Here is a 26,464-nt window from a genome sequence, read left to right as displayed (position 1 = left end):
GACTGTCCTAACTCTGTTATCTATTGCCCATTTTAAGTCAGGTTATTTTTAATGCTACTGAATTGAGTTCTTTATATATTCTAGATATTAACCCTTATCAGATGTATAGTTCACAAATATTTTCCCCCATTCTGTGGGTCATCTCTTCACGACGTTAGATTGTTTCTTTTGCCGTGCAAAAGCTTTTTGGTTTAATCTGATTTCATTTGCCCGTTTTTCATTTTTTTCCTGCTTTAAGAGTCTTAGCCTACAGTCAACAAATCTGAGATTGATTTTTGTCAATCTGACTAATCTGGAACAAGTCTTTGTTTTCAGAGGTTCTGTCCTCCCCAGTGTTTCTGGTGGGTAGATCAGAAGCAAAGAATAATTACGAAGCTGGGGCTTAGTTGTGTTGCCCTAGATTGTGTAATGTGACAAAACAGTTATAGTTCAGGAGTTGCCTTGCTGTGCACCTGTGACTTTTGTCTATGAACTGAGTGCTGCAGAGGAGAAGCGATGCCAGTGTAAGACGCTGAAACAGAGAAAAAGATGGATTGTCGTTTATAATAGCCAATGTGTTATATGTATTATATATCAGAACAAGCTGCTTCTCCCTGGTGATAAGGACCATTTTTTCTGATTAAAATGGTAATAGAGGGAGATGGAAGCAAGAGGACCACATAACCTGTCTCCAAACGAAAAGGTAGTGGTAATAGAGCATGCTGGGACACTGTGAAGTCAAAACTGCGTGGCTCTTCTCACTCCAACTGCCTGCAGTGAGCTGCTGTTCATTTTTTGTATGGGTCCTTCCAGTCTCTTTTCTTGAATATGTGCTCAGTATCCTTTAAATACCTTTTAAGCCTATGTCAAATGCATTGTCCTAACCATTCTTTATATTAATATGTCATAAGCAGTTTCTCAAGGTAGTGAAAACATTATTTCCCACTGCTGCACTCTATTCCACTATGTGTAATAAACCTGCCCAACCTCCTCATTGTTTCTATGATTTTTAAACAATATGTATTTATTTTTATGTATATGTGTGTTTGCCTGAGTGTATGTCTGTGTACCATGTGCATGCAGGAGCCCGCTGAAGTCAGAAGTAAGTAGCAATTAGATCCCCTGGAACTAGAGTTATGGACAGTTGTGAGCTGCCATGTGTGTGCTGGGAACCAAACCCAGGTCCTCTGAAAGAGTAGCCAGTGCATCTGAGCATCTCTCCAGCCCTGTGTTAGTGCTTTGGTTGTGTACATAGAAGTGGAGCAGTGTGGACTCTAAGTTCTCTTTTTTCCTCCAGGTTTTGGACTCCCCTTTTGCATCAGACCTCTGTTGCCATAGTCCTCTGAGTGCCGTCTCAGGACCTGGGTCACCCTCATGGCACAATGGCCAACCCTCAGGAGCACCTGAGCTGCTCCACTTCACCACACTTGCCCTTGACTGAGAACAAAACCTCTAGTGGACGCAATGAGCTTGCCGCTATGGGGAACCACCCTCCACCCAAGCTCCCTGAGGACCCCCAGGAGAAGGCTGTGCAGCCAGAGCTGATGGAGACCACGGGCAGCCCCATCTCTACAGCAGTGTTGACCAGTGTGAGCGAGGATTCCAGGGGCCAGTTTGAGAACAGTGTTCTTCAGCTGAGGGAGCAGGATGAATCAGAGATGACGGTGTCTCCGGGGAACAGCAGCACTGTGGATGGGGAGAGCACGAACGGAACTGAAGACATCAAGATTCAGTTCAGCAGGTCCGGCAGCGGCGGCGGGGGTGGGTTTCTCGAAGGGCTGTTCGGATGCCTCAGGCCCGTGTGGAACATCATCGGGAAGGCATATTCCACCGATTACAAACTTCAGCAGCAAGGTAAGCGAGAGCATGTGCATCCAGGGAAGGCCCTTCTTGGACCACACAGCCCCCCGCCCCCAACAGTGACTGGTAATCTTTAAGGAGTGCACTACAGTGAGGTCAGGTGACCACCCTGTTTCCGTTGCCTACAGGCTTTCCGAAAGTCAAACTTGGGGTTCCTTTTTACTTGAAGCCAAAATAGACTTTGTTGTCAGGCAGCCTAATGGTGTGTAGAGTAGAGTACACACATGAGGTCATAGAAGGAGGCATCAGTGCTCCCGTTTATTGTCTATTTTCACACGTTTTTGAAGATATCTAATATTTTTATATAGTTGTATAGACATATAACTTATGAATAATTGACATCGTGGGTACATTTAGGTTTTTTACTGATAACTTATAGAGTCAAAAAGTCTGATGGCAAAAATCAGGCATAGTAACATGTGCTGATAGTCCTACTTATTCAGAGACTGAGGCAGGAGGATTACTTGAGCTCAGTTCAGCTAATACTAAGCAACATAATGAGACTTCCACCGAAAACAACAACAACAACAACAAAACCCAAGTCTAAACAAGTTGGACAACCGCTAGACTAGTTCAAACCAAACTGGCACCATGCTATCCCTAAGGATTCCAGGACCGCCCTAGATTGTAATAAAAAGGAATTCTTGTCTTGCAGTAAGGGCATACAGCAGCCTCATACTTTGAGGACAGAAGACTAACCAAGTTTGAGAAGCATTTAATTTCTCGTTTTAAAATACTGAGTCTTAAACTCCCATCATCATGCAACATATATTTCTACATTCCAGTCTGAAGTAAAAGGAACATGCTCTTGAGGTTGTAAGTAGTTTACTCTCTAAGAGGAAATGACTCAGGCTCCTGTCAACGTTGAAAACAACCTATTTTCCTTATCTTAGAAATAATAATCATTAATATTTTAAGACTGTATCAGGCTGGACATAGCGATGTTTAATCCTTGTATTTACAAGGCTGATGGAGGAGAATCATAAGCTCAGGGCCAGCCTGGTCTACATAGTGAGTTCTTGATCAGCTTAGACTATGTAATGAGACACTGTCTCAAAAACTGTGGAAATAGCTGTCTCTGCTTCACATCTTGAAGTCTACAGTGGCCACAGAACCCACACTATGGGACCAGGAGCTGGGCAGCTGGTACCCACTCCTCCCTCAGCTGTACCTGCTTCTAAGGGTGTGTGTGTGTGTGTGTGTGTGTGTGTGTGTGTGTGTGTGTAATAGCAGTTGGTGGCTCATATCAATAATTTTAGCTACTTGAGAGCCTGAGGCAGGAACATCACAATTCATTCTTCCTGGGCTATGATAGTGATTTCAAGGTTAGACTAAGCAGCTTACTAAGACCCTGTCTGGGAAAACACGAGGGCCTAGGGATTTAGCTTAGTACTAGAGTCCTCAACTGGCATGCTCGAGGTATTGGGAACCTCCAGCAATGAAAAAGGTTTTTCCATTTCTGAAATGTAACTCTTCAGCATCTTTTCTTTGTTTTCTGATTTGGGGCAGTACTGGGAATTGAACCCAGTGCCCTGCATGTGCTAGACAAAGGCTCTGGCACTGAGATCTGCCCCGGACCCCTTCAGCAAGCATAATTTTTAATGGCTATATAATATATAATTATTTAAATGTGCTGGTATTTTTAAGCAATCCCTTTGGCTTGGCACTTGTTTGTACTTTTAGTGATTATAAACTGCGTTACAATGATTGTGGTCTGTTACTTTATTACATTTTTATTTGTTTGTTATGTGTGAGTGTATGTGTGTATGTACCTAGAGGGTGGAGTGTAGCTAGAGAGTTTCTTTCCAGCTCCCGCCAAGCCCCACCAGTCCCGGAGCCCACTTATAAAATAAACACACTGACTCTTATATTATTTAAACTGCTCGGCCATTAGCTCAGGCCTACCATTGTCTAGCTCTTACTCTTACACTAAGCCCAATTTTGTTCATCTATATGTCGCCACGTGTTCCGTGGTTTTACCTGTTGCCTCTACATGATGCTCCCTGGACGGTAGCTGGTGTCTCCCCTCTCCCTGCCTTCCTGTCCTTTCCTTTCTCCTCTCTGTTAGTCCCGCCTATACTTCCTGCCTAGCTGCTGGCCAATCAGTGTTTTATTTATCAAATAATCATCCACAGCACTTCCCCTTTTTCTTTTTTTTTTTTTAAAAAAAGGAAGGTTTTAACTTTAACATAGTAAAATTACATATAACAAAACAATTATCAAGCAAGAATTACAGTTACAATATTAAAGAAGATATCTATCTTATATTTGTGAGTCTAAGGTTTTATATCTAACTTATCTTTTATCATAACTGAGGAAATTATAACTAGTCTTCAACTATATCAAAGACCTCAGAAGGATATAATACTACCTGAGAAATGGGAGAAGGATGCAAGCAACTTTCAGGAGTCTTGCAGGGTAGACAGAGAAAGCTGGCAGCCTGGACAGTCATCCAAAGTTCTCTTGTAAAGTTGGGGCATCTGTCTTCAGCCCACAGGTCTAGAGTCTCTCATTCACTTTTTTCTGTGTCCTGTAGAATGTCTGGCAGTTTCCTCTGCAAAGCAGGAACCTGAAGGACCATTTTGCCAAGTAAAGTTCAGTGGTTACCTTCTTATGGGTCCTGCATGTCCAGGCAAGAACAGTTCCTTGTCCAAATGGCTATTTTTGTCAAGAAGAAGATAAACTCCATACAGAGTGTCTTCGATGCACATCCTCCTCTCTGAAGTAAATCCGGTGCTACCAGGAGCAGACATGTCTCACTGTCCAGAAAGCCTAAATTTTAAAAAATATTTTAAATTCCATATTCTGTATGTCTTTGAAGTATTTGAAGATTACCTGTCTATCTGAAATATATCTGTGTATACCTAGAAAACTTAACTAACATGCTACAAGTTTGACTATCATAGAAGACTAATTATTAATCTGTATTTCTTAATTATCCATTCCAATCTAAATGAGTTACATAAACATAATACCTCAAACGAGAATAGAAATATATATACAGTATAACAAAATTAAGTTTAAACTTGTATCAATAAACCAAAATCTATACCAATGTAAAACATTTTAAACATAAACTAAAATCTATACCAAATGTAAAACATTTTAAACAAATTGTTGTTCTTTCAAAGTAGGTTCATTAATCTACCCTTTTATCCTATCATATCTGTATCCTATATATCTATATCAGTGGAGCATGCGGAGGTCAGAAGACATATCGGGGAGGGTGTGTGTGTATCTTGCTAAGGTGCAAATCCCGCGCTCCACATGCACCAGATGATGCTTTACCTCTGAGCTATACCCCAACCCTTTGTTTATTTATTCATGGGTAATTTTTGTGTTGTTTTTTGGGTCTTGCTTTGTAGCCCTGGCTGTCCTTGGACTCACTGTGTAGCCCAGGCTGACCTCTGGCTCTCAGCAGCCCCTCTGCCTCAGCCTCCAGAGCGCTGGGATTATGGATGTATATCACCATGCCTAGCCTTAATTTGTTTTAGAAGTGCTTTGTTCTGTGCCTCTCTATAATAAGCTGCGTGTGGTTCTTGGAGGCTCTGCTTGTCGGTCTCGGCTAATTTGCCTCCTAACTTGGAGATCTCAAATGCATCACTGAGCTTTGGAATCAGACAAATCTTTATCCATGCCTGCCAAAAGAAGCCCTTCCATTGTTTGACTTTTATTGTTCTACAAGTTTGCATTTAATTTATCTTCATGTGACTCTCATTTTGGAAATAAGTCAGACGCAGGCCCAGTCCATCAGGATTGCAGTATATCCTAGTGGGGGCTGGTGCTGCTCTGGCCCCCAAGAGCGACTTGCCAGCCAGAATTGAACGTTGTACTTATCTTGTGCACTCCAGGATCAGGACACTAATCTTTAATCCTGCATCACAGGCCACCTGAGGGTAACACTGCGCCCCTGCTTTACCACTAGACTTTTGAGGTCTTGTGTCTGTGTCTTCCTTTTCATACGTTGCTGTGTTTTAGTAGTGGTGCCTGGGGTGGTACATGTTACTGAAACCTTTTATTGCCAAGTAGTTTCCAGTGTCAACCAGGTACTGCCATGGCCGTATCCGAGCTCACTGACAAAAACATCTGCCTTCGAGCAGGTGAGCAGGAGGGTTTTCCTCAGTCTGTGGATCATGGTGACCATGCAGGACAGATAGTAGTCATCGCAATTCAACAAAGGACAGACAGCGCGGGGGAAGTCCCAGTGTGCATGTCGAAAAGCAGCAGGCAGGAGGGACCAGGTTAGCTACCTTGCTTGGCAGTGATCTAGGAGCTCAATTCTGTGTGTCTCTTTTGTTTGGTTGGTTTTGGGTTTTTTTGGTTCTCTTTTTGTTTATTTGTTTCTTTTTTTTTTTTTTTTTTTTTTTTTTTTTTTTAGACAGGGTTTCTCTGTGTAGCCTTGGCTGTCCTGGAACTTACTGTGAAGACCAGGCTGGCCTCGAACTCACAGAGATTCGCCTGTCTATGCCTCCCGAGAGCTGGGACTAAAGGCGTGCGCCACCACCTCCCAGCTTCTATGTGTCTTTATGACTCTTTTCCTTTCAAGTTGTCCCATCTTGATCTTTCCTTTTCCTTTCCTTCTCATAGGTTACCTTTGAGTATTAGTCGTTAGGCCCCTTCCTAATTACTGAGAGTTAACCTGGAGATTAAACAAAGGAGACTAAATTGGCAACTGTCCATTTTGCTTCCAGTAACTAATGCAAGTCAAAGGTTACCAGGAGCACGGCTGAAGTGCTCCTGTCTCCTGCTCTCTTGCTCTCTCGGGCTGCCCATACAGACCCTTTATCTCTGTGGGTGTCACCATAGCTAAATGGTGACAGCATGAGCTGCTGTTACTGGAGAATTGTATTATCATGATACTGGGAACAGTTGAAATTTGAATGCCAAATGCATGTCATTTGCAGTTTAATAGTTCATTTCTAATAGTTCATTTAATAGTTCATTTCACTTTATAAAACTACTAATTAATAGACATTGCTTCTGAAAATATAGTAATTACAGCATAAGTAAGCATCATAAGACAGCCTGAACAGAAAGCATTATTTAACAAATCGCTAAATATTTATATAGGTAAAAATTCATTTAAATCAGCCTTCATATCATATGCCAAATAAACTCCACATATGGTTCTCTCCTTCTACCATACAGGGACCCAGGGATCAAACTCAAGTCCATAGGCTTTATGGCCAGTGTCTTTACCACAGAGACGTCTTTAAAAATCAGCGATAGAGAACCACAGAAGACAGACTGCATCCTCTGCAGTGGAGGGGAAGGATACAGAAGCAGTGATGAGTGTGGGATTGTAAGACCTGAGCAGATGTGCTGCAGAGGTTTTGCCAGTTCTGACAAGCAGATGTAGACACTAAACAAAGCCTTCTGTCCCTGACTTAGAAGACAGGTATACAGGAAATTGGAAATTAAAATGAAACAATAATTAATATTGCTCATTACTGCCACAGTTATGATAAAACCAGCATATCTGGACATCAGTGCTAGCAGCATCAACCAGGAAAATCCTTTTGTTTAGTGGCTTGGGATGCATTTATCCCCAAAGTTGAGAGACTGTTTGTACTCCAACCTAGGGGTTAACTCTGAGGAAATAATATGAAGAAATGGCATCAAATTAAATAAGCAAAAGGATAGACACACCCAGGCACCCCTACACACACACACACACACACACACACACACACACACACACACACACACAAAATATAAGGCTATAGCAAACAGCTATTAAAATTATAATGGGCCAGGTGCTGGTGGCACATGCCTTTAGCCCCAGCACTTGGGAGGCAGGGGTAGGTAGATCTCTGTGAGTTCGAGGCCAGCCTGGTCTACAGAGCAAATTCCAGGACAACCAGAGCTGCTACACAGAGAAACCCTGTCTTGAAAAAGAAAACCCCAAAAATAAAAAATAAAAATAAATAAAAAAATCTTATAATGAATCCAGACCTGGTGTCATACGACTGTAAATCCTGCATTCAGTAGGCTGAAGCAAGAGGATCACGAGTTCAAGGCTAGCCTGGTGACACAGCAAAACTGCATCTGAGTAAATAAATTATTTTATTTTTAAAAGTGCCAGGAAGATGGTTCGGTGGGTAAGTGCATTTGCTGGAGCTGGAGAGGTGGCTTGGCAGCTCAGAGCACACACCACTCTCCCCGAGTTTCATCGTTCACATCAGGTGACTTACAACCACCTGGGACTCCAGTGTTGGGGTACCTAACACCCTCTTCTGGCCGCCATGGCTCTTGTAGGCACATGGTGCACATAAATTCAGGCAAGTACATGTACATACATATAAATTATATTTTAAAAACTTATACTAAATAAATAATTTGGGGGGCTGGAGAACTGGCTCAGAGGTTAAGAACACTGGCTCTTCTTCCAGAGGTCCTGAGTTCAATTCCCAGCAACCACATGGTGGCTCATAACCATCTATAATGAGATCTAGTGCCCTCTGGCATGCAGGCATATGTTCAGGCAGACCACTGTATACATAATAAATAAATCTTTAAAAAAATTGTTTTGAAAAACAGAAGCATTTGCTGTATAAGCTTGACAACCTGAGTTCCATCTCCAGAATTCATGGTGGAAGGATAGAACTGATGCCCAAAAGCTGTCCTCGACCTTCACACACGTACACACCCACGTGCTAAGGGCGGCGGGTAAAAGCACTTGCTGTGCAAACGTAAGGACCTGAGTTTATCACAGATTCTTTTTTTTTTTTTTTTTTTTGGTTTTTCGAGACAGGGTTTCTCTGTGTAGCTTTGCGCCTTTCCTGGAACTCACTTGGTAGCCCAGGCTGGCCTCGAACTCACAGAGATCCGCCTGGCTCTGCCTCCCGAGTGCTGGGATTAAAGGCGTGCGCCACCACCGCCCGGCACAGATTCTTGAATGAAAGAAGAGAACTGACTTTCAAAGGTTGTCCTCTGACCTCCACGTGATGTTTGTGTGCATGGGTGTACACACACACACACACACACACACACACACACACACACACAAATAGTAGTAAGTGGATAAAAAATAAGGCCAGACATATAGAGGTGTTAAAAAAATAAACATGACATATGCAAGTCTCTGGTATGTGGTGAGTCTCGGTAAAGGCAAACTCTAAGAAGTGTTTGCACCAACCAGGTTGTTGGGATGGTATCTTTGACAATGTATTCAGAGAGGATTCATTGAGCATCTGCACCAGACATTCTGAAGAATGAAAAAGCACTTGTAGTGGGGCAAGGGTGGAGTGTGCAGACAGAAGAAGGTGACTAGATATGAAGCCTAACCTGTAGAGAGGAATGTCAGGTTGCTGGGGTGTCGGGGTATAGGTTTCTAGGGGAAGGCCTCCTGAGATCTCAGACCTGCTTGAGTCGAGCAGTTAAAAATGTACATTTAGAATCCGTGGCTGATATGTAGAACTGAATTGTATTGTAAAATAAAATTAAATTAAATTTAAAAAAAAACATACATCCTAGCAACTAGCAGTTTATATAGATTATGAGAGCAAAGTAAAAGGTATTTCCTGAAAAAAAAATGTACATTTATCAGTATAGTAGTACAGGAAGGTCACATCTGTGGGTGGGAATCAGGGGGTAGGGTCATTCCAGATGGGGTGAAGCTGATACCTTCAGAGTGGCCCCTACAGTGGCTTCACCAGGTTCTGAACTTGCTTCTCCCTCGTGTGCCTAGATACTTGGGAAGTGCCGTTTGAGGAGATCTCGGAGCTGCAGTGGCTGGGGAGTGGAGCCCAAGGGGCTGTCTTCCTGGGCAAATTCCGAGCAGAGGAAGTGGCCATCAAGAAAGTGAGAGAGCAAAATGAGACGGACATCAAGCATCTGAGGAAGCTGAAACACCCTAACATCATCGCATTCAAGTAGGTCAACAGTCACACCGTCGGCCGTCCGCTTGGTTCGTTAGTTGGCTGGCTGGCGTTGTTTGGGGACTGGTTTTAGAGGGGTTTTTTTGTTTGTTTTGTTTTTTTTTTTAGAGAAATAGAGCTATTTTCTTCCTCCATTGTGTACACACAAGTTCCTGCTTTGGAAGATATTTCCAAAGCCCTTGATAGGCTTAGCACAGTACTAGGGGCTTTGGTAGGGTGCGAAAGGACTATTAAGCCTGAGTGATTTGCCCTCAGGCTCCCTCAGGCTAGGAGTTCACCTTGCAGGGCATGTGCTGTTTGTACAGGATGCACATGGGCCGGAGAGGGGGGAAGGAGAGTCCTGTCACACGCTGTAGATCAGCCTCATCAATAGGACGGCAAAGGTCACGTCACAGTAATCCAAAACAGCATCCTGAAACTAACTCAGTTAAGACAATTCTGGCATCTGAAGTGCTGTAGCCGGTCCCTCTGTGACATATATTTATTAGTTTCCAAGAACATCCTTATTAAATAGTAACTTATAAAGACAGGTACCTATACTATACTGTACTATACCTATATCTAATGCTATAACCTCAGGCTTTCCTTCATCCCTTTTCTAGAAAGGCCAAACATGGCTTTCTAAATCCAATTATGGAGTCATTGCCATACATTCATTTCACAAAGCAGTTGTGTTCAGGTATGTGTATGAAAGCAGGGTTTCTTAAATTCCTCTGTTCACAGCCCTTTCCTGCACATATAAGCCGAGCATTTACAGTATCAAATCATAGAGAAATTTCATTTTTAACAGTTCTCCAGTGTATATATGATTTTACCATTTATTAAACACTAAGGAACTTCCCATGCTAATCAGATGGATGTGTTGGTTTGTTTTTAATAATGCTGAATTAAATCTTGGCTGAAGGATGTAGACTATTTCCAGGTTTTCAGAGTTGCCTGATACTTTGATTTCATGGCTGTCCGTGCTGAGAACAACACTGACATAAACACACAGTACAAAACGACAGCGTATGCTCAGCGCTGTCTCAGAAACCCCTGGAATTCTGTTCTAATCCCAAGGTAAAACTCATTTAACGGCCTTTTACGAATCTCAAGTCAACAATCCAAAAGTAATTTTAGAATCAAGCGTTTTAGGGCTGGAGAGATGGTCAGTGGGTAAAATGTTATGCAAACGTAAAGACCCAAGTTCAAATCCCAGCTCCCTAAAATCTAGATGTGAGGGTGTATGCCTATAACTCCAGTGCAGAGAGAGCAGAGACATGCTCCTGATGGTCACAGACTAGCCAGTCTGGACAAAACAACAAGCTCCGGATTAGTGCAAAACACTGCTTCAGGAAATAAGGGGCGGTTCTTTAGGAGGACACCCTAATGTCAACCTCTGGCCTCCATATATACCCCATAGGTCAGCACACTTGCATACACATGTGTACACACATTTCTGGGCACTCACATACATACAATAAATAAAATCAAGTATTCTAACAGTACAATCCAAAGGTAGACTAATTCGCACTTACATGCTGAAGAATGATAACAAGAAAATGCTAAAAGTATTTGTTTTCCTTAATTAAATTATTTTTCTGTAAGAACAGAAAACGGTACAGTACAAACTCTGCAACCCATAATGTATCTCCAGTCTGAGCTGAGGGTTTGCAGTGTTTGCTGGTGTTATGTGGCTGACGGCGGTCACAGTGTAATGAGAAGCAGGGCTGCAGGGAAGCTGGGATGCAGTCGAATTCACTGTGCATTTGATTTTGGGTTAGCTTTACTCATTGCACATTCAGAAACCTGTTACCATTGCCAGATGTTTTCTGACCACCCACCCACCCACCCACCCACATTTACGTATGCAACCCCACATGGGGTTACAATCCACAGTTTAAGAAGGGTCCTTATTGAAGAGGCCAGTCAAAGGTAAATTTGTGGAAACCACTGGAGTTGGAAGACGGCTGTGCTCACACTGTACCAATGCACTGCCGCACTGAGGTTGGAAGTGCTGAGCTCAGCCAGGTTTACTGCCCCCTGAGCCACTCCCTTGGGCTCCCTCCTTATCTGTCTTTATGCCGTCCATCCCCTAAACCTGAACAGGTGAAAGGGATTGGCTTTAAAAAAGGAAGAAGAAGAACAGGCATGGTGGCCCAAGTGGGACAAAAGATGGGGAGTGATCATTGGCATGTTTGACTGTGTTTTAAACCCCTGGGAGATCGTATGGTATAACCAATGAGGCTTTAGTAAACATGGAAAAACTTACAAATTCTCCTTCCTTAACGTAGGAGCAACTTTCCCCAGCAGCCCCAAGGGCTCTTCCTCTGTGAAACTACTATCATGAGAAAAGAAGCCATGTGTCTGATAAGTCTTAATTGGATTCGTATCTCCAAAGAAAGCAATAGAGTTAATTCTTAGTACAATTTTGTGGGATGTGGTTTTGATTCCCTATGAGAGCCCTCACGGCGGGGAAGGGAGGTGGGAAGAGGCGGTACACAGCTGGAGTGCAGAGGACAGCCACTGTCAGAATTCTGTCATCGGCTGCCCTGATGAAAACGAGGCTAACTATAAATTGTCTAGAGCCAATAAATTTGGACTTAACGGGAGTATAATTTTCAGCAGACGGACAAATGGAGACCACCTTCTCTCTTCCATCTTCCTTCCCTGAAATGATGGTGCCTTCTGCACCCTGTGATGCATCCTTCGTGGAAGAATGTGCCGAGAGCTTTGAAACGCAGATCCCTGGGATGGACTTGCTGTGCCTTTGGGCTTTCTGGAGTGCAGGGAGCTGTGTGTCAGAGAGCTTCCCAGGAGCTTGCCTGGGTAACAGGGGGTGGACACTGTCCTGAGAGGAGACAGCGAGCTGCTCTCTTTTCCTTCCTACCATTTCCCCTCCTCGCCCTTCCGACCCTCTGCCTGCGCCACATCCTCTAGCATTATTGGTTTGAGTAGCTGTTCTGGGGCCCACCTCCCTAAGCTGCACACACTGTAGTGATCTCCCCCACAGCTGACAGTAATGAGGCCATGACACCCACTCGAGGACATTATGCAGTGTCGTGTTTCCAGCCACTGTGCCCTTTGTTACTTTGGTCAGCGAATCCCATTCAGGACTATCTGGAAGGCATGGCTGGGTTTTAGTACATTTTTCTCTGTGTTTACAGATTCCTTTGAGATTAGTAAGAACCACACACCAAAGGAAGGTATAAGAATACAACAGTTATTTTTCCTGCTTATTTTCTTAAGAAAACCCAACCTGACTGTTTCTAATAAAATTCAATCCCAAGCGAAGAAAAGGTAGCAAGTAGACGTGAGGATCCAGCTGTTATTTCCAGATGCCTGGGAGCCTTGTCGCGGTAGAGGCCCTGGTGGGATGGTGAGAAGAAAAGTTCCCAAGATGTCTGTCTGTGTGGCAGCTGAGTGGATGCTGAGTCCGCCAGGCACATCCACCCTTGCCTCCTCACATGTATTACAGCATTCCCACATAGTTTCTTCCTTTTTTTGGTTTTTCAAGACAGGGTTTTTCTGTGTAGCTTTGGCACCTTTCCTGGAACTCACTCTGTAGCCCAGCCTGGCCTTGAACTCAAGGAGATCCGCCTGCCTCCTGCATGCTAGGATTAAAGGCGTGCGCCGCCGCCACGCGGCCCCACATAGTTTCTATGCAATGGTAAATTATCTATTTGCAGTTATTGTTCACTGAACTTTCCAAAAAAAATTTAAAACATTTCCATTAAAAATCAAGAATTCTAGGCATCCTAGAAAATGATAAGAGAGTGGGTCCAGTGTCATCTGCAGACAGGAGAACAAGGAAGGGTGTATTGGGTGGTGAGGGGCTGACGCGGGTGATGTCTGCTGGGAAAGAGAATATGGAGCTAATTGTTCTTCTGGTTCTAACTCTGCCTCGGACTTTGTATTTTCGGTGAAAATGAAATGGGTGACGCCACTCTTCTTTCTTGGTAGTACATTCCTCCTCCTCACGTCTCCCCAGTGTGACTGTGAGGCCTGTCAGCTGTGAGAGCTGAAGTTAGACACGTCACGGACGGGCCGGGAACCTCCAGGCCTGCTAGGAAAGAGATCCCGAACTCAAGGCTGCTTAGAGGAGAGAAAGACCCCTTTGGACTTGACTAGTTAGGAAACGTTTGATGGGAGATACAGGGATTCATGGGACTATCATCTGAGTAGATGTACAATATGACATAATGTTATCCTTATTCTAAATGTTTTTCATAGAACTGTATGGAAGATAAAAATTTGACTCATTTGCTTACTTTTCTCTTTCTCTGTTTCTCTCTTGTTTTCTCGGCCTTGTTATTTTAAATTTGAGTAATTTAAAATTTAACAAACAATCATGAAAATAGAAAACCTTAATTTTAGTTCTCCACACATTACATATAAAATCTGTTAGTCTTTAAGAGGAAATATTTTAATGATCAAAAACAACAGAGCGCTCAGCTTATCCGAGCCTCAGAAGAGAGTACTTTGTCCCAGAGTGGAGTGGTGTCACATGAGACCGCCAGATTAGCTCAGCCTGTTGCTATCTAAACTTAAGAATAAAACAGAAACTGCCTGTGTGCATACCAGGGAAACTGGTAGATTAGAAAGTACTGTGCTTACTTAAGAGTCAAGAACTGTTATCTGTATGAGTTTTGATGTCATTTGGGTAAGGTGTGGACCCATATTAAACATATAGATATGTATGCATGTATATTTGTCTGTTTCATGACTTACGTGTGTTTTCTCCAAAGGGGTGTGTGCACTCAGGCCCCATGTTACTGCATCATCATGGAGTACTGTGCCCATGGACAGCTTTATGAGGTCTTGCGAGCTGGCAGAAAGATCACACCTCGGTTGCTCGTGGACTGGTCCACGGGGATTGCCAGTGGGATGAATTATCTCCATCTCCATAAAATCATACATCGTGATCTCAAGTCACCGAAGTGAGTGCCAGAGCCCACTGTTCACCTGCTTTGTTATTTTGAACTGAGTTTTTGTCAAACAAAGCTGAGGTTCTCAGACTTGTAACTTGATTTTAGTCACACAGTGGGTAACTGCTTATCACTTTTCTACATGGGAGATACGGCCAGGGACTTAACTCAAGCCTTCCCTTTCTGTGGCTTTTGGATTGTACAGCTGTGCAGCAAACGTCATTACTATCTGAAGTATCCATCTTTCATCACCTCAAACAATGAATGCCAGGCTTCCCCCGTTTGAAAGCTTGGTTTGTTGTTTTCCTATGTTTAAAAAAAAACAACTGACTTTCAGAAAGGTTTGTAACACAACAGAATAAAGATGGCCGAATGAGAAGCAGAGGCAGGTTGGAAATACAGCTCAGCAGTGGAGTCCTTGTTTCAGTCCCCAGCACGGGGAGGGGGAGGGAGAGACGCGTTCACAGATGCATGCCACAGGCTCTGTGCAGTTATCTGAGGTGGACTGCAAATTGGGCTTTGAGCTTCTGAGAGGAAGAAATGAGCAGATACGAGGTTTGCAGTGGTATAAGAAAATTAATTATGTAAACATCGGAGTTCTTTCTAGTAACTTCTACTTTCAAATGATAATTGAGAACTGATAGCCACTTCACGAGAAATATTTATTCAATTCCCCACATTGTATAAAAAAGAGGAATTGATAAAATGACATCTTCCCAGTAGTCCCTATCCTAAACATTGCTTTTTGTCACATTTTGGTTTAGAGATGTGATGCACGTCTACAGCCCAGCACTCAGGAGGTAGAGGCAGGAGGGTCAGGAGTTTGAAGCCAGCCTCCTCTCTAGAGCTAGGCCACATGAGCCACCATCTCAGAAACAAAGTCAGCAACAACAAAAACACATTCCCATCATTCATTCATGGTTTTCAACAGCTCTGTCCATCATCACACCCTCTTTGATCCTGGCAAAAGTCATGAGCTAGATGTAATAATATCATTTTTCTTATTGTATATAAGGGAAACTGGTACTCAGCCCAGACTCTTGGGGCCAGGACTCAGACTCCTTGGTTTTTTGGCAAACTTGAAGGAGACAACGATAAATCTGGCTACTTAAATTTATAGTCAGTGTGACCCTACCTTTATCTCGGAAAAGTTCCATTGTGTGTGCGTGTGTGTGTTGATTCTGTGTGTACAAGTGTGTGTACCAGTATGCTAGCCTGTGTGCGTACGTGTGGAGGCCAGAGGTTGACCCTGGGTGTCTTTTCCTATGGTTCTTCACCTTATTTATTGAGACAGGGTCTCTTACTGAACCTTGAAGCTTACCAATTCAGCAAGACTAGCTGGTGAGCAAGCCCCCTGGATATGCCTGCCCCACCCCCTGGTGTCACTGAGCCTGGCTTTTATGTGGATGCTGGGTCTGCACTGAGGTCCTCAAGTTATGCAGCAAGCCCTTTACCCACCGAGCATCTCCCAGCCCCAGTTACAGTATTCTGTTATCTTTATCTCTACCCAGGTCCATTCCCTCACGTCATGTCAGCTGCTGCAGAGGAGGCTCCCCCAGTGTCTCTCTGTCTAGTAACCATCACGTGTTCTAACCATGGTATCTGATACCATTGGTTTAGCTGCCCCAGCTATCCCATAATATTCTAATTGTCATGCATTTTCACCAAGACTAAAGTCAGGAAGTCCTAAATGATGTTAGTTTTATATTCCAGGTAGATATGGATGAAGGCGTCCCAAAGCAGTCCTAGCACAGGGCTGCCCAGTGTGCAGAGAGCTGTTTGGTAGCTGGGGTGTGGGTAAGGCACACAGAATGGAGGGAATGAAGTTCAAATTCCCCAGTCTTCTTCCCACTTAGTCAGATACTATTTGAGTGTACGGCTCTTGTTGGTTGGGGTTTTTTGTGGGGGAGGGTTGGGGTGGATGGATTTGTTTGTTTTTTTGTCAGGGTCTCACTGTATAACCCTGAATAGCCTGAAACTCACTCTGTAGACCAGGCTGGCCTCAAACTCAGACCTGCCTCTATTGGAGGGCTGGGACTAAAGGTGTGCCCCCACACCTGGCTGATGTTGTTGAATAGGTTTCTATATTGTTTAGGGCCCAGTACCTTAACTCACTAACGTTCTAACACGTTGAATGAGTTTCTTCAGGTGGAGCGGTGTAGTGGGGGGCTATCAATATTCTGATTTTACACACCACTAGGACTAGCAAAGCAGTTTGTTCCAGGGCACATTGTAAGTGGCTTTCATGAAAAGCAAAGCTTGTCTTGCATGGAACCTGCTTGAACTTAGGTTATTAGCACTCACCCTTGGCATGGGGAAGACTCAGCATTCCTCTTAGCCCTTGAATATGATGCATACCTAATGCCACAGTCCCTCTCATGGTATTTATAGAGAGAAAATGGGCCTAGAAGAGGGGGACCCGGCAGAAGTCACAGTTAGCAAGTGGTGGGGACTGAGCTGCCTGGCAGGCGCAGGTGATGCTAGTGTGAGGACCAGGAACAACAGGAGTTGAAAGCTGAACTCTGCAGTGTAGAAGAGGAAGCAGCAGTTACTGCTTAGACTCATAGCTCTCGTCAGCACTAATGATCTGTCTCTTGTCTTTATTTCCTTTTGAAGTGTTTTAGTGACTCATACAGATGCAGTCAAAATCTCAGATTTTGGTACGTCGAAGGAACTCAGTGATAAAAGCACCAAGATGTCCTTTGCTGGTACAGTTGCGTGGATGGCACCTGAGGTGATCCGGAATGAGCCTGTCTCCGAGAAGGTTGACATATGGTGAGTGCTGCTCCCCGACCATCGCAGAGGCCCCTGCCCACTTTCGCCTGCTTTCTGCCCTCCGTGCTTTTCCTTCCTGGAATGTTCTTCTGTGCTTTCCCCTCTGGTTGATTCTGGTTTCAGATTCTCTCAGGGTAGCCCCTGTATGATATATGCCAAGAAGAATTAGGAGAGGAATTGGTGTGAATATTCAGTAACCAGTCGGTTCTGAGGCATCTCCATGAATATGCTAAACTTTCAGGAAAATTGGAAGTTTATTTTGAATAACAGTTTAGTGTAGAAGGCTTTATGAAATGCATTGCATGAGTCTCACTTTTTTGAGTAAAATATATTAAACAAAATTTACTTGTTCTTGATTGTGGTGATATATTGTGTACCCCAGTAAAGCTTATCTGGGGATCAGAGGACAGAGCCAGCCACTAAATTAGACATAGAGGTCAGGCAGTAGTGGCAGCGGTGGGTGCCAGATATTGTTTGAATCTTAGATGGTCTTTTAATAAAAACCCAGAGCCAGATATCAGGGTGAAAGCTGAAAGATCAGAGAAGCAGAACAGCCAGTCACTAGTTCTTACCTCTAGGAAATCCTCAGCCTAAAGAGAGCGAGTTCCTGTTTCCTCACACCTTATATACTTTTCTGTGTCCTGCCATATTATTTCCTGGGATTAAAGGCATGTGTCAACACTGTGGTAATATTGTATCCCCCAATATATTGTGAACCCTAATAAACTTATCTGGGGTCAGAGAACAGAACAGCCACTAGATAGACATAGAGGCCAGACAGTGGTGGCACACACACCTTTAATCCTATCACTTGGGAGGCAGAGATCCATCCAGATCTCTATGAGTTCAAGGCCACACTGGAAACAGCCAGGCATGGTGGCACACACCTTTAATCCCAGCACTTGAGATCACATGTCTTGCTTGGGAAAGACCCATGCTTTTAATCCCAGGAAGTGATAGCAGGAAGCAGAAAGGTATATAAGGTGTGAGGACCAGGAACTGGAGAGACTTTTAAGCTTTTAGGCTTATAGCAGCAGTTCAACTGAGATCCATTCAGGTGAGGATCAGAGGCTTTCAGTCTGAGGAAACAGGATCAGTTGAGAAGTTGGTGAGGTGAGGTTGGCTGTGGCTTGTTCTGCTTCTCTGATCTTCCAGTGTTCACCCCAACATCTGGCTCCGAATGTTTTATTAATAATAAGGTATTAATAAGACCATTTAAGATTTGTGTTAATGTGGCGCCCAACATGAGGCTCGAACCCATGACCCTGAGATTAAGAGTCTCATGCTCTACTGAGTGAGCTAGCCAGGCTATACACCACTGCCTGGTTCTGTTTCTCTCATGTAGCCCAGGGTGGCCTTGATCTCACAGAGATCTAGATGGATCTCTGCCTCCTGAGCAATAGGATTAAAGGTGTGTGTGCCACCACTGCCTGACTTCTATGTCTTATTTAGTGGCTGGCTCTGTCCTCTGATCCCCAGGTAAGATTCATTGGGTGATATACACAATATATCACCACCCTTGATGTAGGTCCCACCATACAGCTCAGGGTGGCCTGAAACCTGCTGTGTACCCAGACTGTCCTTGAACTCACGATCCTCCCAGCTTAGCCTCTGAGTGCTGTGATTACAAGCACACACCATCTATCCGGCCTTTAGTTAATTAAAGAGCTAAAGTTCGAGTCCGTCCCTCTGAACTGCTTTCTGTGTCTGGCCTGCTGCAGGTCCTTTGGAGTGGTGCTTTGGGAGCTGCTGACAGGGGAGATCCCCTACAAGGATGTGGACTCTTCAGCCATCATTTGGGGTGTTGGGAGCAACAGTCTGCACCTCCCAGTTCCCTCCACTTGCCCAGATGGATTCAAAATCCTTATGAAACAGACATGGTAAGGAATGCATTTCTTCTGTTAATCTCTCTTGCTTTCTTTCTAAAAAGCTATTAAAATTTCCCTAAAAGAGCAGAGGATCTCTACAGGGTATTTGGAAGGAGCCACATTGTGGTGGTGACAGGAGCTGTGGAATTTTAGAGCTGGGTTCAAATCCTGGCTCTGACTTTGTGTTCCCTGTGAAATCAGGGGTGTATATCATCTCCCTGTAAAGCAGAGCCAGCCCCTACTCGTGGAGTTGTGTGTGACTGACGAAAATGTAAGTGAAGGGTTTGCTGTGATGTCTTGAAGCAGCTCTCAGCCCTAACACCTGAGAGCCAGGATTACGTCTCTGTTCCCAGCAGATCACAGACCTGACTTTCCATGTCTTCAGTAGATGCCCATCCTAGGTACATCCCCTTTGCACTTCAGTACATCTAAACTGAGATACAGCCGTTCTTGGGATACAATGTGTGTTTTATAACGCAGAATACAGCCTCAGCCCCTCCCCTCCAGCACACCGTCTGAGATGCACATGCTGTCTTTCTCTTAGGCAGAGTAAGCCTCGTAACCGGCCCTCCTTCCGGCAGACACTCATGCATCTGGACATCGCGTCTGCGGATGTGCTTGCCACCCCACAGGAAACTTACTTCAAGTCTCAGGTAAGCCAGCACGTTCCTACCTCGTGTGAGTGCGTAGTCAGCCAAGGAGCACTGGTAACCTTGCGACAGGTATCTGACCCTATTTGTTGTGAAACAGTAATCATGAGAGTTGGCAGTTGTGACAGTGCATGCCGGTGACATTGTTGAAGAAGAAGGACAAAGCGGACGTGAAGACTGCTCCGCCTGAATTTCATTCAGCACTACTGTTCTTCCTGAAAGCCTTGCTCACATGGTAGCACAAAAGCTGAAGACAAGAAGCAGGAACTTAAGGACCAGACCAAGCCACAGCAGAATTAGGCCCGAGTGGTCCCAAATAAAAAGTAGTTTAAAGTATCCGTTAGCCTTCATTGTACTAAATTTTCCACAACTTGCACTTAAAAAACAATTTACGCATTTATTTAGCTCACCATTCCGTAGGCAGTTGGAGCTACACAATTCTTGTGATGCTTCAAGTTTACCTAGAGGTCTGGAAGCAGGTCCCAGGTTAGCAGGAAGGTGGGTCCAGGTGGCCTCCTTAGCAGGTGTGCTGAACATCTGGCCAGGAGCTAGAGCTCCTCTGTCCTGCGCATGGCCGCTAATTCTTTCACAAGTTAGCTCAGGCTTCCTCACGTCCCCTTGGTTTTCATGGTGACAAGTGAATCAAGAAAGGGAGACCCAGGACAGGTGATCGTCATGCTGCATTGTGTCACGCCCGCCATAGTGCCATGTGGACTGCAGCAAGTCACAGGCCACCAGACTAGACTCTAGAGGTTGATGACAGAAATCACCTCTTAACCAGAGTGTCTGCAGGAGTGGGTTGTAAGGGCGTGGAGCCAGAGGGGGGAAGGGTTATGGCTATTGGGTGGAAATGCTGCAGGTGTCATAGGATGGTGCTCTGAGCTCTATTACTGTGGATGTGGAGTGACTGGAGAGGAGAACAAGTTCCCTTTCCCTAGTCAGACCCAGGCAAGAGCACAAGGCAAAACAATACAGCTTCTTAAAGAAATGTGATGGTCCTAAATTACACCTTAAGATTGTTATCATCATCATGATTTTGGCAATACTAGGGTTTGAACCTAGGGCCTCTTAAATGCTAGGCCATCACTCTACCACTGAGCTCTACCTCAGCTTTCTGTTGTTTGTGTTTTGTTTTTATTTATACAAGTCTTGCAAAGTTGCCCAAGCTGGCCTTGAACTCATTCTATAGCACAGATAGATTTTGAATGTGGGATTCCTCCTGTCTTAGCATCCTAAGTAGCTAGGATATCAGGCCTGTACCACATGCCCAGCTTAGAATTGAACTGTTAATGCTAAATTTCCTACTGGACATATGGCTTTTTCTCATTTGTTATCAGTGTTATTAAGTTTCTAAAATGAGTTTTCTGAAGTGAACTCCATCTCTGCAGTGGCTTCCAATATCATTTCAAAGATTTATTCTTAAAGAGACATTTTATCACGTACATTTATTGACTAAAAATAGACTAAATTAAGTGCAAAAAAGTTATGCTAACCTATAGGGAAAATTGATGTCTACATACTTTACAGATAAGAATCAGGGAAAATGTAATTTTCTTCTCCAAGTGAGACTTGGAAAAGCTTTTTCAGCCCTCAGAATGCAGCCTAGAGATTTCTGAGGATCCTGAGACTTCTTCAAGGCGACCATAAGAAAGAATGTATTTTCATAATAACATTAAGTTGTTACTTACTGTTTTTAATCTTGTTCTCTCAGGAGTATATGCAGGATGCTCTAGAAACTATGTGCTGTGGGATATAACTCTGATGACAAGCAGAATGTTTTCTTATATGCTCATGTATATAACTCACAGTTTTAATGTCTAGCCTAATATCAGTATTGCCCACAAAAACATGTTACATGGAGTCCTCAATAATTTATAAGACAATAATGAGGTTCTGATACATGAGAATTTGAGAGCCAATGTTAGGCATTTACTCTACACCAAAGACCCTGTCGCCAGGGGTGGTGATCTTACCGGCGGGGGTGGGTGGGTGGGGAGCATCTGCTGGAAAGAGGACTGGGCACAAGGAAGAAGCAGAGAGAGTACAAGTAGGAAAGGAAGAAATCAGAGTGTCTGAAGACAGCAGGAGCCCTTCCTGAAAGGACTCCACCAGAAAACTCTCAGACCTAATGCTCCTTCTCGGCAAATCGCAGGGTAGGGAATCCACATGCAGAAGTCAGCAGCCCTTCTAGTCGTCAGAGATGAACTTGCTGAGAAAGAAACCAGACAAAAAGGTCTCCTTCACGATGCAGAAAGCCTGACAGAGAGGTGAAGGACCCTGCAGTGGAGGTGCAGGAGGAAGAAACGGAAGACAGCAGCTGGTAGGAAAGATCTCCTACACTCAAGGACTGGCGAAACCAACATCGGAAAATCAGCCAGTCTGCTGGCTAGTTTTATGTCAGCTTGACACACTCTAAATTTGTCTGAAATGAGGGAGTGCCAATTAAAAAAATATCTCCATACGATCCGGCTGTAGGGCATTTTCTTAGTTAGTGATTGGTAGGGGAGAGCCCAGCCCGTAGTGGTCTTGGGTTCTATAAGGAAGCAGTCTGAGCAAGCCATGAGGAGCATGTCTGTAAGCAGCACCCCTCCATGCTCTCTGCATCAGCTCCTGCCCTGCCTGAGTTCCTGTCCTAACTTCCTTCAGTGATGGACTACAGTGAGGAAGTGTAAGCCGAATAAACCCTTTCCTCCCCAGTTGCTTCTGGCCATGTTCATCACAGCAGGCTAGCAAAATCTAACTAACACAACTAGATTCCTGAAAGTGATCCACAAATTCAAGTCATTCCCCATCAAAATACCAATTACATTGTCTATGAAACTAGAAAAAAATCCTGAAAATCATAAGGAAGCATAAAACCCAGAAAGTCCAAAGTGACCCTGAGCCTGGAAAGTAATGTTGGAAGCGTCACACCACCTGATCTGGACTGCGCAGAGCCATAGAACAGAAACAGTGTGGCGCTGTGTCAGAGCAGACGTGTGAACAAGAGAATAAATAGCCAACCCAGCCAGTGAGCCTCAACAAAGGCCAAAAACATACACTGGAACAAAGACGACCTCCTCAAGAAACGGTGCTGGGGAAGCTGGGTGTCCACATGTGGACAGAGCGCTGCATCTCTCTCTCATACACACAGCCTGCACAAAAGTGGATCAAAAGCCTTCGTGTTAAGCCTTGAGAGCGCTGGAGAAAAACACAAGGCAATACTTGAAGATGCAAGAACAGGCAGGGGCTTTCTGGAAATGATGCCAGGAGCACAGGAAGTAGCTCTGGGACCCACACATGAGAGTTTGTGGAATTCAAAAGCTAACAGTGACCAGCGTGAACAGTCATTACCAACTCCACGGCAGACGGGGATTAATACCCGGAAAAACAGGGGACCAAAAAAGTGAACACCAAGATAGTCAGTAACGAGATAACAATGAATGAACGGTTCTGAGAAGAACTGCAAATGGCCAAGAAATACTTGGAAACGGTGCCCAGCATCATCTGCCCTCAGGGAAACACAAACTAAACTGCTCTGAGATTCCATCTCACCCAAGTCAGAATGGCCGCTGGTGAGCGGACAAGTGAAAAGAAGATAATGGGGCTCAGAGCTGCCATTGCTGGAGTTCATGGGAACATCTGACTGGTTACATGAGCGCTGGATCTCAACTCAGGTCTCACGGTTCCAGAACAAGCTTCTTAACCCCTGAATTGTATAAATAGACCCATAAAAGTGATCTTAGAGCAGAGATCATGTGATCGTCTCTATAGATGCATAAAAGACATTTGACAAGGGTCAGCATGCCTTCACAGCAGAGGCTCTAGAGAAGGGTTGATGAGATGACTCAGTGGGTCAGGGCACTTGCTGCCGAGCCTGGTGACTGAGTTCTACCCCTGGGGCCCACAGAGCGGAAGAGAATCACACACACACACACACACACACAGAATGAAATGAATGAATGAATGAATGAATGAATGTGCTTTTTAAGTCCTGGAGGAGGAAGTTAGGGTTAGACAAAACTACCTTGAAACAATGAAGATTATACATGACAAACCTGGAGCCAACATTGTACTAAACAGGGAAAAGCAGAAAACATTTCCTCTAAAACCTGAAACAAGACAAGAGTGTTCACCTCTCTTCTTGTGTTCAGTGTTGTTATTATTTATTCAAAGCATTAGTTAAAACAATAAGAGAAATGTGTAAAGTTTAAAGGTTAAAAGTGAAATGAGATTATCCCTATTTACAGACATGACTGTACACTTAAAAGACTCTGTAGATTCTGCCAGAAAATTCCTGCATTTAATAAACACACTCAATAAAGTTGCAAAATCTATCAACATACAAAAACCAGCAGCTTTTATAAATATAAATAATAATTAACTCGTTGAGAAAGAAGTTAGGAAGAACATCCCATTAGCAATAGCTCCCCCAAACTAAGTACTTAGAGTAAACCTTACCAAGCGTATGAAAAGACTTCTGCAATGAAAGCTTCAAGACAATGAAAAAAGAAATTAAAGAAGACACCAGACAATGGAGAGCCTTCCATCGTCCTGGATTGACAGAATTAATAAAGTGAAAATGGTCATATTAGCAAACGTATTCTAAGATTCATTGCAATTCCCAACAAAATTCCAGTGACATTTTTCACAGAGCTAGGGAAAAGCATCCTAAAATTCATATGGAATCACAAAGGAGCATGCGTAGAAAGCAGTCCTAAGCAGACAGCAGACAGAATGGTGCTCGAGGCACTGCGGTACCCAGCCTCAGAGTACACCAAGAGCCATAGTGGTGAACGCCTGCTGGCACTGGCACAGAGACAGACATGTAGGCTTGGATCGGAAATAAACGGCAGCTTCTTCTCTGACAAAAGCATTGATAACTGGGGGTGGGGTGGGGGTGGATCCAGTCAACAGACAGTGTTGGCAAAGCTGGATGTCCATCTGCAGAAGAATGAAGTTAGAGCCACATCTCTCACCCTGCACAAAAATCAACCCCAAGTGGATTAAAGGCCTTAGTTTAAAAGCTGCAGTGTTGAGGCTGGAGATGGCTCAGCAGCTAAGAGCACTTGCTGCTCTTCCAGAGGACCTGAGTTCAGATCCCAGTACCTATATCCAGGGGCTCACAACCACCTGTCACTCCAGCTCCAGGGATTCTAGTGTCCTCTTCTGGCTGCCATGGGCATCTGCTCACCTGTACACATACTCAGACACACACACACACACACACACACACACACACACACACACACACACACACACACAGTTTAAATTAACCTTGAGAATAAAGGAGGCATATTCATGGCACTCCTGTGTTTTTCTTGCTATGCACTCAGATGGACTCTCATGGAAGCACAGTCCTCAAACACAGACATGTGTCAGAAACTCTTTAGTACTGTCACTGATGTCAGCAAAGATGTGATTTATTTTTATGTATTTATTTTTGTGAAACAAGAGTAGCAGCAAGTGCTCTCTGGGAAATCTTTCCAATGTAGGATATGGTTGCAGACAGCTTTGCTCCCTTTACTGGCAAACTATCTTGTATCGCAACTTTGAAAAGCCAATTTTGGTAGAAGCACTAAGTCAAAAGCCACTGAAACGGTCAATTTAACAATATATATGTTTGGAAAATGTCATATTCTAAGATTTTACTTCAAGAGAGGCTGGAGAGATGGCTCAGTGGTTAAGAGCACTGGCTGCTCTTCCAGAGGACCTGGGTTCAGTTCCCAGCACCCACATGGCACCCTCACACAGACACACATGTAGACAAAACACCAATGCAATGCACATATATAAAAATAAATAAATTATTTTTTAGAAGATTTTATTTCAGTGCTCTCAAGCCAATGTTAACTTTCCTGAAAACCTCCCATATGCAGAGCACTGTGCAGAGCAGCCAAGGACCTCCAGTCACTACTCCAGTGGGCCAGCTCACTTTCATTATTGGGTCAATGGTCAAGATGAAGTGCTGACCTCGCTAGAGGTTCTTTTGGGGCCAGGAGAGGAGAGAATAGGTCAGGGGAGGAGAGGAGAGCAGTATGTCGGGCATCCTCCTTAACGTGGGCTTCCAGGTTAAATGACTATCCACGGGTGGCTTGTCAGCAATACCAGTTTATTGCCTACAGTCTGAGGCTAGGAAGTCCACGACAAGTCCAAGTCCCCAGCAGATGTGGGACGTCAGAAGAACACATCCTGCTTCATGGGTGACATTCTTTCTCTGTGGTCTTTCTTCATGGCGAAGGGCAGTCAAGTCCCAGCCTGCCCCCTATCGAGGACTATGGGGGTTCTGCCCCTCAATAGTCCTTTCCCAGGGTCCGGGAAGAATCTACGACCAGCTGTTAATCTAAGCTTTGATGATATGAAATGAATCTATGTACACAAAACTTTTTAGTCCATATACTTTATTCTTTTGAGTCAGTTTTCTCTCTACACAGCTTCAGTTCTGTTCTCATGCCTAGTTTCTTTCTTGCCTCGTTTCTCTCTACATTTATCTGCTGTCCCCTCTAAGTTCTATCTTAATTCTCTCATCTTAGTTCCGCCCCATCTAGGTTCTCATCCATCTAGTT

The 26,464-nt window shown here is 44.0% G+C and overlaps 1 protein-coding gene across 1 annotated transcript in view; it reads left to right on the top strand.

Annotated features, from left to right (window-relative positions):
• The first annotated feature begins 691 nt into the window (after positions 1-691).
• Map3k13 (mitogen-activated protein kinase kinase kinase 13) overlaps positions 692-26,464 on the top strand; it is a 48,031-nt gene continuing 22,258 nt past the window's right edge. The window contains exons 1-6 of the mRNA XM_059277488.1: positions 692-1,833; positions 9,530-9,713; positions 14,447-14,638; positions 17,243-17,401; positions 19,123-19,281; positions 19,814-19,922. Coding sequence (XP_059133471.1) covers positions 1,362-1,833; positions 9,530-9,713; positions 14,447-14,638; positions 17,243-17,401; positions 19,123-19,281; positions 19,814-19,922 — 1,275 coding nt within the window. The 5' untranslated portion in view covers positions 692-1,361. The remainder of the gene's footprint in view (positions 1,834-9,529; positions 9,714-14,446; positions 14,639-17,242; positions 17,402-19,122; positions 19,282-19,813; positions 19,923-26,464) is intronic.

Source organism: Peromyscus eremicus, chromosome 12 (genome assembly GCF_949786415.1).
Source record: "Peromyscus eremicus chromosome 12, PerEre_H2_v1, whole genome shotgun sequence".
Lineage (NCBI taxonomy): Eukaryota > Metazoa > Chordata > Mammalia > Rodentia > Cricetidae > Peromyscus > Peromyscus eremicus.
The sequence above is the reverse complement of the archived record's forward strand: the minus strand, read 5'-3'. Positions and strand labels throughout refer to the sequence as shown.